Source organism: Theropithecus gelada, chromosome 19, assembly GCF_003255815.1.
Source record: "Theropithecus gelada isolate Dixy chromosome 19, Tgel_1.0, whole genome shotgun sequence".
Taxonomy (NCBI): domain Eukaryota; kingdom Metazoa; phylum Chordata; class Mammalia; order Primates; family Cercopithecidae; genus Theropithecus; species Theropithecus gelada.
In genome coordinates this window covers 32,563,747-32,575,318 of record NC_037687.1, presented here as the reverse complement: position 1 = coordinate 32,575,318, position 11,572 = coordinate 32,563,747, and the positions used below count along the sequence as shown (strand labels likewise).

The 11,572-nt window shown below is 63.8% G+C and overlaps 2 protein-coding genes across 2 annotated transcripts; both read right to left on the bottom strand.

Moving 5' to 3' along the window:
• Window positions 1-532: 532 nt before the first annotated feature.
• NAT14 (N-acetyltransferase 14 (putative)) lies at window positions 533-3,134 on the bottom strand. The gene is made up of 3 exons (XM_025369121.1): window positions 2,858-3,134; window positions 2,339-2,458; window positions 533-1,690 (listed from the first exon to the last, which is right to left on the bottom strand). Exons 2-3 carry the CDS (start codon window positions 2,408-2,410, stop codon window positions 1,142-1,144), a joined length of 621 nt encoding a protein of 206 aa, XP_025224906.1. The 5' UTR covers window positions 2,411-2,458; window positions 2,858-3,134; the 3' UTR covers window positions 533-1,141.
• A 452-nt stretch (window positions 3,135-3,586) lies between these two features.
• Window positions 3,587-11,251, bottom strand: ZNF628 (zinc finger protein 628). The gene is made up of 2 exons (XM_025367571.1): window positions 11,065-11,251; window positions 3,587-6,897 (listed from the first exon to the last, which is right to left on the bottom strand). The coding sequence occupies exon 2, from the start codon at window positions 6,890-6,892 to the stop codon at window positions 3,707-3,709; it is 3,186 nt and encodes a 1,061-aa protein (XP_025223356.1). The 5' UTR covers window positions 6,893-6,897; window positions 11,065-11,251; the 3' UTR covers window positions 3,587-3,706.
• Between the last annotated feature and the right edge of the window lie 321 nt (window positions 11,252-11,572).

Sequence of the window (11,572 nt, the reverse complement as noted above, 5' to 3'; positions counted from 1 at the left end):
GTCAGGGAAATCCACTGAGACTGCTGCTAGGGTTGGGGCTTGGGCAGACCCAGGGGCTCTTGGTGCAGCAGCAAGAAGATTTGCAGCCAGACACCAGGAGGGACTTCCTGGGTTAGGAAAAGAGACTGAAAGACCCGTCCCTCCAGTCCTCCCCGTCACTGGTGGATCTGAGTGTGAGAGAGGAGAGTTTGAACTTCACCGTCCCAGAGGGAGCTGGGGTCGGGGGATAAGCAGCACAAGGGTCAAGGCTTGGGAAGCGGAGGGGCCCCACACACTCCTCCACACACTCACACACACCCCACTCCCTGCACACCAGGCAGCTGTGAGGTGGAAAAAATTCGGTAATAGGGAGCGTGACTCAGAAGGGCTGGCAGGGCCCAGGGCTGCCCCTGAGCTCACAGCCTCCCCTTCTCCCAGTCCAGCACCGCCCCCCAACAATTAATGTTAACTGGGGAAAGGAGGAGCCAGACAGAAATGGGCGGGGGGTGTCCGGAGACAGACTGGGAAAGGCATCAGAGATGAGACAGGCACACAGCGGTTCCAGGCTTTATTAACAAATGGTGTAAAAAACCAGACGGGTCTGGGGGAAGGGACAGGGCTGCCCATCTCAGCTCTCGACCGACCTTCCCGGAGAGGGGCCAGGCCTGGCAGCCCTGTGTACCGCGCCCGCTAAGCAGTCAACCTTGTCCCCTCCAAGCACAGGCATCCGACCCAATCCGGGTCCCAGGGAGGCGGAGTCGCAAACCCTAACTCGAGGGCATATTCTGCTGGGCCTCCTCTCCCCCTCCCCAGATAGCTCTCCCAGGCTTGGGGCACAGACTTTGCAGACATCCACCGGGGAGATTTCCCAGGGCAGACATTGCTGAGGTAGGGGTTTTGGAGAGGCTGACCTCGAGAGGCCCCTGAGGGCCAGGAAGGAAAAGGAGTCATTGCGCTCTTAGAAGCTCAAACACTCCAGACCTCACACTGCCGACTGCCGGGCACAGGCCAGGCTCCTCCCCTCGGCAGGCCTCTGTTTCTGGGCCCTGGGTGGCTGAGGACTCACCGAGGGAGAGCACGTAAAAGTACCTGCACACAGTAGGCGCTCTTCAGGTGCTGGCGCCCCTCCCTCCTTTCCTGCCCTGGCTGTCAGCCTGTAGCCTCACAGGTCTTTGCTGAATTCCCTCACCAGCGTGTAGCCCAGGCAGCCCCAGCCCCCCTCGGCCTGGTAGCCGCAGCCCTCCAGCATCCCCGCCACTCCCCAGGCAGCCACAGCCACGGGGACCACGAGCCGGGCCCGGGGCTCCCCCATGCCCCCAGCCCAGGCCCGAGCCCGGGCCTCCGCGAAGGCCAGCAGCCTCCTGCCCACGCCCCGGCGGCGGTGCCAGCGAGAGACAGACAGGCGGGTGACCCGGGCCCCGTCCCCTGCGTTCGTGCCAGGGGCCAGGGCCAGGACCCCACACACGTCACCGGAGCCCCGCACGGCCACCCAGGGCCCCCCCAGGCCACCCGGTGGAGGCAGTGAGCCCCATCGGGCCCGCAGGCCCAGCTTCACCGCAGCCACAGCCAGGAACACCGGCAGGAGGAGGGCCAGGGCGAAGGAGGCCAGGACAAAGCGCAGGCCGCTGCTGGCCGCCGCCAGGAGGAGCAGGGCCGGCGGCCGTGTCAAGGCATGGAGGGCCACGCGGTTTTCCGTGTCCTTCACGCCGGCCTGTGGGCAGGAGGGGTGGCTCAGCCATCCAAAACACTAGGGCCTCCTAGAGAGAGGTAGACCCTGCCCGGGGTGGGGCGAGGGCTCCCAAATGGGAAGGGAAAGCAGCACAGTCCGATGGTCACCAGTGTGGCACGCTGGGTATGAGTGAATGAACGAGAGTGAATGATGGATGGAAGAATGAATCAGGAGCTGTGGGGGCACTCGATTCAGTAGCAATGCCGCAGTGAGGCGCCAGGGAAGTAGGGACAGGAAGCCTGCCTCAGGCTGGAGTGGAGGCTGGAGGGGGGCTGCTAGGCTAGACTGGGGGCTGGCTGTGCTTTGAAGAGCTGGGGTCGGAGGCACAGAGCTGGCTGTTGCGCTGGAGTGCCGGGCCCACTGGAGATGCGAGACTAGGGAGGGCGTTAGTGCTGCGGTCCCAATAGGGCTGGGGGGTGAGCCTCCGGCTGCCACACCTGCTGCGGTTCTCAGCAGCACCTGGAGCTGCTGAACACCTTCCCGGCCCCCAGGGCGGCTGAGGACCAGGAAAAAAAGATCCCGCTCCGGGGGTTCAGGCTGGCTTAGGTGGGTGGGAGGGGGTGGCTGAATCCACTTGCAATGCCCCCCACTCCAGCCACTCCCAGGCCCCCTGGGGCCCCTGCCTCTCACCTTCAGCATCTCCAGCACCAGGGGCTTCTCATCCTCCCTCATCTCCCGCACTGACAGGTGGCTGGGGGCCATGGCAGCCCCCAGGCCCCCGCCCCCAAGAAGGGAGCTGGCGTCGTGCACCTGGTGAGAACACAAGCAGGTCAGCGCCAGGGGGGCACCTCTGTCCCCAAAGCCCCCCGAGGGGTGGGGAGCAGCAGCAGCAGCACTTCCCCATCAGGACAATGAGAGCCCTCGGGACAAACAAGCGAGGCTCTGGGCAGGACAGGCGCCCCCCACAATACTCAGCGACCTTGCTAGTCTCCAGGACCCCCCTCCCCCGTATTACTCAGCGATCTCCACTCCTAAACACGCTGTGGACGCCCACACTTTGCAGCACGGGGCTCCCTCCCAGGCACGGGGCCACGAGCCCCCTCCCCACATGCCAGAGAACGGACCACGCTCGCTCCGCCCCGGTCCCCAGCGCCCCCTCCCCCACAGTCGTCCCCGTCCCGCGCCACAAGAACAAGGACCCGCAAGCACCTGCACGGGTCGCCTTTGGTCCTTTGACAGGGTTTCGGGAGCGGGTCTGGAGGGGGTCGCCGGCGGAAGTGACGTCAGAACGCGCGCGCTGGGGGCGGGGCGTTGCCCGCTGCGGGTCGTAGCAACCGTTGCTAAGCTCCCGGGAGGGCGGGCGGGGAGCAGTGACCCTGCGGCGGGCCGGGAGGTGACCTCTCCTATCCCTAGAGAAGGAGCAACGGGGAAAGGGGACCTGGGGAAAAAGGGCAGCGGGCGCCGGCAGGAGACGGGCGGCCGGCTGGGGACCAGCGCGAGCTCCCGCCCCACGTTCCCTCGTTGCTGAGCAACCTGAGCGCCGGGCAGCGATGCCCGCGGGTGGATTCTCATGGGTGCCGCGCTCAGCATCCCCCAGCCCAGCGGCGCCCCACCCCCCCTATCCCCAGGGACCCCATTCCCCCCACGGGGCGCCCGGGCTCGCAGGGCCCTCCAGCGTAAGGACCCCCTATTTCTCAGACGAGGGGTGCAGCAGGGCGACCTACAGTGAACAAGTGGCGCTCCCTGGAGTCAGATGCCACCACCTCCCCACTGTAATGACCCCTGCGTCTTTTGGTTTCAGGACAGGGGAACTGAGCCCCACGTAGTGGCTGACCCCAGGACGCTGACCCAGGACGCACGAGTTAAGACTTCACGCTCCCAGGCGGGAGCTAGGACCATGACTTTCCCCCTCCCCTCCCCTCAGGAAAACAGAACACAGGCGGGGAGACTCGGGTCTTTATTAGGCAAGGCCAGCCTGCAGCACCCCGCCCCGCCCCGCCCCGGCTGGCAGTGAGTCGGGGTCTCTGTGTGGGGCGGGAGGGGAATCACTGGCTCTGCTCAAAATGTGTGCACCAGCTGGACTGCGGGTAGAGTCTGGACAATCTGGATGGAGGGCAGGCCCTGCGGGGACATAACACCAGGCCCAGCTCCTGCGGGGACCACTTGTACCATCTGGGAGGCTGGAGCCGCGGGGAGCCCCGCGGGGCCCGAGGCTGGGCCTGAGGGCGGTGGGGCCAGGAGCTGCAGCGTGGCGGCGCCTCCTCCAGTGTTGCTGCTGTCCAGCAGCTCAGTGGCTGGAGCGCTGCGGATGATGAGGAGTTTCTGTCCGGGTGGGCCGGTGGCAGGCGGCTCGGTCAGCCCAGGGGGAAGGGTTTCTACCTCCTGTACGCAGAGCCGGGTCTGCTCGCCATCGGCCCCGCTCAGCACCAGCACGCTCTGCAAGCCCTCGTCCGTCTGGAGTGTCTCAAAGAGGACATCCTGGACCACACCGGTGCTGGCCTCACCATCCCCCGCCTCCCCAGGGCCGGGGCCCGTGAGCAACTCCTCAGCTGCTCCGCTCTGAACAACCAGCAGGTTGGGCGCCTCAGTAGCCACAGCTCCCCCACTGGAATTGGAGAGCTGGCCGGCCACAGGCTGGAGCTGGACCGTGGTCACCTCCTGTGCTGGCTGGAGCTGGACCGTGGTTACTTCCTGTGCTGGCTGAAGCTGGACCGTGGTCACCTCCTGTGCTGGCTGGAGCTGGACCGTGGTTACTTCTGGGGCTGGCCGGAGGGACTGGAGCTGCACCCCACTCACTTCCTGTGGCCCTGCCTCCCCACCCCCCACATTCTGCAGAACGATGAGGCTCTGCGCTGCCCCGCTGGCCCCTGCGCTGGCCGCTCCCTGCACCCCTAGACCCCCAGGGCCTGGCAGCCAGACCACTCCCGCCCCCTGGCTGGCTTTCCCCACTGCCCGCGGGCCCTGCCTTGCACGGCCGCTCCCAGCCCCAGCACTGGAGGAGGGCAGCAGGATGAGCTTGGGAGGTGCAGGAGGGGGCGGAGGTGTAGGGGGTTGCACGCTGCTAGGGATCAGCTGGAGGCCCTGGGCAGTTTGCACCAGGAGGAACGTCTGAGAGTTGGGCGCTGCTGGCCCCAAGCTCGGGGCCTGGGCCGTGCCCCCCGCCACCTCGAGGGAGAGCGTGGCCTGGAGGTGGGGCAGGACATGGACATCTTGGGTGGCTGGCGGGGCCCGGGCGGCAGCCAGTGGAGCAGGGGGCTGGGAGCCGGCGGCGGGGGCTGTGGTGCTGGGAGCCGTGTTGGCCGGGGCGTGCGTCCTCAGGTGCCGCTGCAGGTAGGCAGCCATAACGAAGCCGCGACCGCAGATGGGGCAGGTGAAGGGGCGCTCGGCTGAGTGCGTGCGCTGGTGCAGCAGCAGGTTGGAGGAGTGGGTGAAGGTCTTGGGGCAGAGCGGACAGCGGAAGGGCCGCTCGCCCGTGTGCACACGCTGGTGCTGCCGCAGGTTGGAGGTCTGCGCGAAGCTCTTGCCGCAGACACCGCAGGCGTGGGGCCTTTCGCCAGTGTGCACGTGGCGGTGGCGACGCAGGCACGACGTGTTGCGGAAGGCCTTGCCACACTCCCCGCAGGCGTAGGGCCGCTCGCCAGAGTGCAGCCGCAGGTGGTACTGGTAGTGGGACGACCATTTGAAGGTGAGGCCACACTGGCCGCAGGTGAAGGCCCGCAGGCCCGTGTGCACGCGCTGGTGGATAGCCAGCAGGGAGGAGCGCTTGAAGGCCTTGCCGCACTCGCCGCACTGGTAGGGCCGCTCGCCCGTGTGGTCCCGCAGGTGGTAGCGCAGCCCGGAGGAGCCCTTGAAGGCCTTGCCGCACTCGGCACATTTGTAGGGCCGCTCCGCAGACGCGGGGGCGGACGGGGGTGGTGGCGGGGCGGGGGCGGCAGGCGCCAGCGGTTCCTGGGGACAGGTCACCTCGGCGGCCTCAGCCTGCGGAGGCGGGCGCCCGGCCGCCGCCTCTTCCACGTGGCACTGCTGATGAGCCAGGAGGCTGGCCAGCTGCGGGAAGGAGCCGTCGCAGCTGCCGCAGCGGAACGCTTGCCCGCCGGCAGTCCCGTGGCTGTGCTGGTGGCGGGAGAGCCCGGCCACCGTCCGGAAGGACTTGCCGCAGGGCAGACAGGCAAAGCCAGGGGCGGGGGCGGCGGCGGGAGGAGGGGGCTGCGGCAGAGGGGACGGTGGCTGGTCGGCCTTGGGCGCCTCGGCGGGTGCGTCCTGGGGCTGGGGCGCCGCCTCCGGCCCGGGGCACGGCTGGTGCTCCAGGAGCAGCTCCTCGCTGCTGAATCCCTGCTCGCAGCCATCGCAGCGGTACACCAGCTCCACCGTGGTCTCCGCCGCCGCCAAAAAGAGCTCGGGCACCACGGGCGGGGGCGGGGGCGGCGGGGCGGGGGGCGCGGGCGGGCTGTGGGGCTGGAGGTGCCGCTGCAGGTAGGCGTCGCACACGAAGACCTTGCCGCCACCACCGCTGGTCTCCCGGGGCTGGGGGGGCGGGCCCGCGGGGGCGGCACCCGGGGCGGGGGCAGGGGCGGCGCCGTGGGTGCGCTGGTGCAGCAGCAGGTTGGAGGAGTGGGTGAAGGTCTTGGGGCAGAGCGGGCAGCGGAAGGGCCGCTCGCCCGTGTGCACGCGCTGGTGCTGCCGCAGGTTGGTGCTCTGCGTGAAGCTCTTCCCGCAGACGCCACAGGTGTAGGGCCGCTCGCCAGTGTGCACATGGCGGTGGCGCCGCAGGCTGGACGAGTTCTTGAAGGCCTTGGGGCAGTCCGGGCACGGGTAGGGGCGCTCGCCTGTGTGCTGTCTTAGGTGGTACTGGTAGTGGGACGACCACTTGAAGGCCAGGCCGCACTGGCCGCAGATGAAGGCCCGCAGGCCGGTGTGCACGCTGCGGTGGATCTGCAGCAGGGAGGAGCGCTTGAAGGCCTTGGGGCAGTCGGGGCACTGGTAGGGCCGCTCGCCTGTGTGGCCTCGCTGGTGGTAGAGCAGGGCCGAGGAGCCCTTGAAGGCCTTGGGGCAGTCTGGACACTTGTAGGGCCGCTCGCCTGTGTGCGTGCGCTGGTGGTGCAGAAGCCGGGACGACCACCGGAATGACTTGCCACACTCCCCACACTCGTACTGGGCCGCCGGGGCAGGGGCCGCAGGGCCTGGCTTCTCCCCGGCCCCCTCCGCAGTAGAGGCCGGGGCCATGTCCGCGTGGGAGCCAACCATCACACCTGGGGGAGGGATTCCGGGTCAGGGGCTCACCCCCGCACTGGGTCATCTCAACGCCAAACCCACACACTACCTCCCCGGGTCACCCACTTTGCAGGGGACCTTCCTTAGGATTAGGGTCTCCAGTGGTCCCAGTTTGCTTGGAACATGAGCAGGTGCCAGCGATGCTGGACTTTCAGTGCTGAAATGGAAACTCCCCAGCAAACTGGTGGTCACCCTCCTTAGGAGGCTGGCCAGGTCTGAGAAGGCGGGGCCCCGCCTTCAAGAGAGCAAGTGCTGCCTTTAGGAGTCTGCTCACTCCCTCTACAGACAGGTAGGGTCCCTGAAGACCACACACAGAGGAGCTCTCCGGGCTCTGCTCCTTGCTGCTCTCCCTCTAAGACTTTATCGTCCGCCTCGGCCTCAACACTCCTCCCACTGCCATACCCTAAACCTCTTCCTGCTAACTAAATCCTCCTCATGGGGCCAGACACGGTGGCTTACGCCTGTAATCAATCCTAGCACTTTGAGAGGCCAAGGCAGGCAGATCACCTGAGATCAGGAATTTGAGACCAGCCTGGCCAATGTGGTAAAACCCTGTCTCTACTAAAAATACAAAAATGAGCCCAGCGTGGTGGCAGGCACCTGTAATCCCAGCTACTCAGGAGACTGAGGCAGGAGAATTGCTTGAATACAGGAGGTGAAGGTTGCAGTGTGAGCTGAGATCATGCCATTGCACTCCAGCCTGGGCAATAGAGATTCCGTCTCAAAAAAAAAAAAAGTGTCCTCATGGTCTGAGCCTGGAACAACCTACTTCCCACCACCACAAAGCCTTCTAGGTCACTCCCGCTTGGTGCTTCAACTCCCCAAATCCTTAGACTGTAGCCCATCCCCATCTACCACCCAGCCCGCCCTGCCTCCTCCAGCCAGCCCACATCCTCACTCCCACCTGACCCTGCACAAATGCTGCAGGTGGCCATGACAGGCACCCCCTTGCCTGGCCTTGCTTGGCCTGGCCTCAGTCTCACTTTGCCTTCATGCCCATGAAATCTGCAGCCCCCTCACCATCACCCTCCCTGGCTCACACTACATGTCTCTGGTCCATGCACTCGCAGGTGTGCTGCTTTCTCCTGAAACCTCCAGCCCCTCCTCTCCCCTCCTGTTCTTGGCAGGCAACCCTGTCCTTGATCATGCCTCTGTGAAAATAAAGGTTCTCACATTCTGACCACGATACCAGTGGTTCTCAACTGGGACAAATTGTGCCTCTGACCCGGGGGACATCTGGCAGTGCCTGGAGGCATTCTGGGTTATCTGTTAACTAGAGAGGAAAGTGCTCCTGGCATCTGGTGGGCGGAGGCCAGGGATGCTGCTCAACACCCTACAATTCACAGGATGGCCCCGCAGCCGAGAACAATCCCAGCCACGATGTCAACAGTGCGAGGTCCAGAAACCCTGCGTGGTCCTTTCCCACAGGCTTGACCCGGTGCCCATGGACCCTGCCTTCCCACCCACATCCTCCACTTTTCCTCCTCTCCTGGACCATTCCCATCTGCAGAACCAACAATCTATGTCTCCCATCTTTAAAAACCAAAAATCTCTTCACTCCACTTCCCTGTCCAGCTGCAAACTCATTTCTCCATTCCTTCATAGCAGAGCAACTCCAGTGTCAACCCGCTCTTTCCCCGCTCAAACCCCTTCAGTCCCACACTGGTGCCCCCACTCCACCACGGCCTCGGTGGTGCATGGCCCGCAGTGGCTCACCTGTCGCTGGGTCCGTGGCCCGCCTCCCCTTGGCCTCCAGGATACCTCGCTCCCTCGTTGTCCTCCTTCACCTGTCACCCCCTCTCAGTCCCCAGCCTGGTTCCTTCTCACCTCCCTGACCTCTCGATATGGGAGCACCTGGGGCTCGGGCACCCCTAGGTCCTCTTCTCTCTGTCCTCTCTCCCTGGGAGCCCCCACCCACTCTCAGGACTCCACCATCTACGAACAATGACTCCAGGTCTCCAGCGCTGTGAGACCTACCCTCTGAATACCACACCACCTGCTAGACTGTGCCATCTGAACGCCTCGTAGACACCTCAAACTTCACGTGCCCAAAATCTATAGTCTTTTGCTCCTCGCCCCCAACTTCTACTCCATCCATAGCTTCTCCATCTCTGAAAACGGCAGCGGTCTTCTTCCTCAGGCCAGAGGCTCCTCGCCTCCTCTCGATCACCTCTGTCAGCAGATTCCCCTTCCAGCTGGAACGTATCCGGGATCTGGCCACTTCTCACAGGCCTCCACCTTGATCTGAGGCACTACTGTCTCTCTCCCAGGCAGCTGCAACAGCCTCCCCACGGATCTCCGTGTTTCCACCCGTGCCCTGCCCACCCTTCTGGTCCCAATACAGCAGCTGAAGTGAACCAGTCAACAGGGAGGGCTGGGCATTGCATTCCTGTGCTCAGAAATCTGCCACAGCTCTGGTCTTCGAGCCTGCTGACTTCCTGCAGGCTGCGGCCTGTCCCCTCCCTGACTTGTCCTCCTGCTGTCCTCACTGGCCACCTACCCCTGGTCACTCTGGTCACCCAGGATGGCCAGGCAGACCTGCTCCCACTTCAGGGCACCTGCCTAGAACCGCCCCTTCCTTTCCACCTGTGCCCGCTGCTCTCTTTCGCCTCCGAGTCTTCTCTGAAATCCACTCTGTGAGAGCTTCCCTGACAGCCTTATTGAAATCTACAATCCCTTCCAACTCCCCATTCCCTTTTCCTGCCTTATTTTTTCCCCCACAGCGATGATCACCTTCTAATGTACTGTACAGCCAGGGATTCTCAGCCTCAGAATGGTCTGTGGGGCCAGACCTGTCCTGTGCACTGTAGGGTGTTTAGCAGCATCCCTGGCCCCTGGCCTTGACCCACTGGACGCCTGACATTGGCCTATGAAGCCCTCCTCTACACTGTCCACAAAGCTCACTCCTGCACCTCCAAGTCTTAGCCGCAATGTTGCCGGAGGGGGGCACCGCTGCCCCCAGATGAGAACCGCTACTATATAACCAGTATGTTTTCTGTTTCATTCTGTCTCACCAGGCTAGAATGTCAACGCTGTGAAAATAGGGGCTTCTGTCTGGTTCACTGTTGTATGCCATCCCAGTGCCTACTAATGTCTGGCAGAGTGTGTGCTCAGTAAACAAGTTTTAAATGAATGAAGCCTGGGCATCCCCTTCGGACAAGCTATAAGAACTTCTTGGTTTTTGTTTTGTTTTGTTTTTTGAGACAGGGTCTCACTCTGTCACCGAGGCTGAAGTGCAGTGGCGTGATCTCGGCTCACTGCAACCTCCGCCTCCCGGGTTCAAGCGATTCTCCTGCCTCAGCCTCCCGAGTAGCTGGGATGACAGGTGCGTGCCACCAGGCCCGACTAATTTTTGCATTTTTACTAGAGACGGGGTTTCACCATGTTGCCCGGGCTGGTCTTGAACTCCTGGTCTCAAGTGATCCGCCCGCCTCGGCCTCCCAAAGTGCTGGCACTACAGGCGTGAGCCACCGCGCCCAGCCAAGAACTTCCTTTTTAAAAGATAAGCGTACCCTTTAATATGTAAGCAGGTTAGATCGCGCCATTGCACTCCAGCCTGGGCAACAGAGACTCCGTCTCCAAAAAAAGAAAAAAAGGAAAAAAAGAACCTTCTGATCCTAAGAAGCTGCACGTGCCTTTGAGAAGCCCGAGCATCTCCTTAAACGCGATATCCGTGCCCTGAAACAGCGGGGTCCCATTTAGCAAGAAGAGAGCATCCCCTTTAAAAGGCCGCGCCACACCCTTTCAGCAGGCTGGACTTCCCCTTTAAGGGGATGCTGCCACTGCAGCCCCATCTCCACCTTTGTTGAGCTAAACTAGGGATCGTTTTGAAGCAACCAGGACTCAGGAGTTTTTGCTTCAACGTTTGGGAAACGGCCACTGGCTTTTAATGAGATAACCGCCTTTTAAGGGAAAAAGTTTGTTTTAAGTCAGAAAGCTTCTGTAAAAATGCAAAGCCTGACCCGCCCTCTCAATGCAGCCCCTTGCCCTTTAAGAGGGCGGAGCCGGCCCAGCGGGCAAAAGTCGGCGGTGAAATAGCGACCTCCCCTTTAAGGTACCCCTTCCGGTTTCACGCTCCCCCCTCCCATCCCCAACGTCTCCGCCCTCCGGTCCCTCCCCCCACCCCCACCCCTCCGGTCTCTCACCTGCGGCCCCAATCGGGGGAACGAGGGTGGCAGCCCCAGGACCTTCTCGCGGGGGTCGACGGGAAGGTGGGGCCCCGGCAGCGGCGGTGCAGCTGTGGGGGCCGGGGAGGGGGGGCGGGGGCGCACTCCCTCCCAACGGCCCCCGGCGCGAGGCACCCAACCTTTATCGGCGGCCTCTCGCGCACACAAACCCCGACGTCTCCGTCGGCGCGTCACGACGCACGTACGCCGAGTTCCCGCCCCCGGACCCTCCCATTGGCTGCCCGAGTCCTCGACGAGGTCGGGCGCAGGCGGTGCGCGGCATCCTGGGAGTTGTAGTTCTCGCAGTTGTGGTCCCCGACTCCAGCTGTCAGGTCTTGGGGGCCGAGGCCCCGGTGAGCCCAAGGCGGGGGACGGCCAGCTCGAGACGCGCGGTCGCAAGTTCCCCTTTATTAGTCCCGATTCCCTCTCATCTGCAGAAAAATCCTTCCATGCACCACGATTGTACAAAACTCCCTCCCATGAAGCG

Coding starts and splice junctions, on each gene's coding strand:
- NAT14 (XM_025369121.1), bottom strand. CDS start 2,410: ATGGCCCCCAGCCACCTGTCAGTGCGGGAGATGAGGGAGGATGAGAAG. Junction 1,691..2,338: donor TGGTGCTGGAGATGCTGAAG/GTGAGAGGCAGG, acceptor TCCTGCCCACAG/GCCGGCGTGAAGGACACGGA.
- ZNF628 (XM_025367571.1), bottom strand. CDS start 6,892: ATGGTTGGCTCCCACGCGGACATGGCCCCGGCCTCTACTGCGGAGGGG.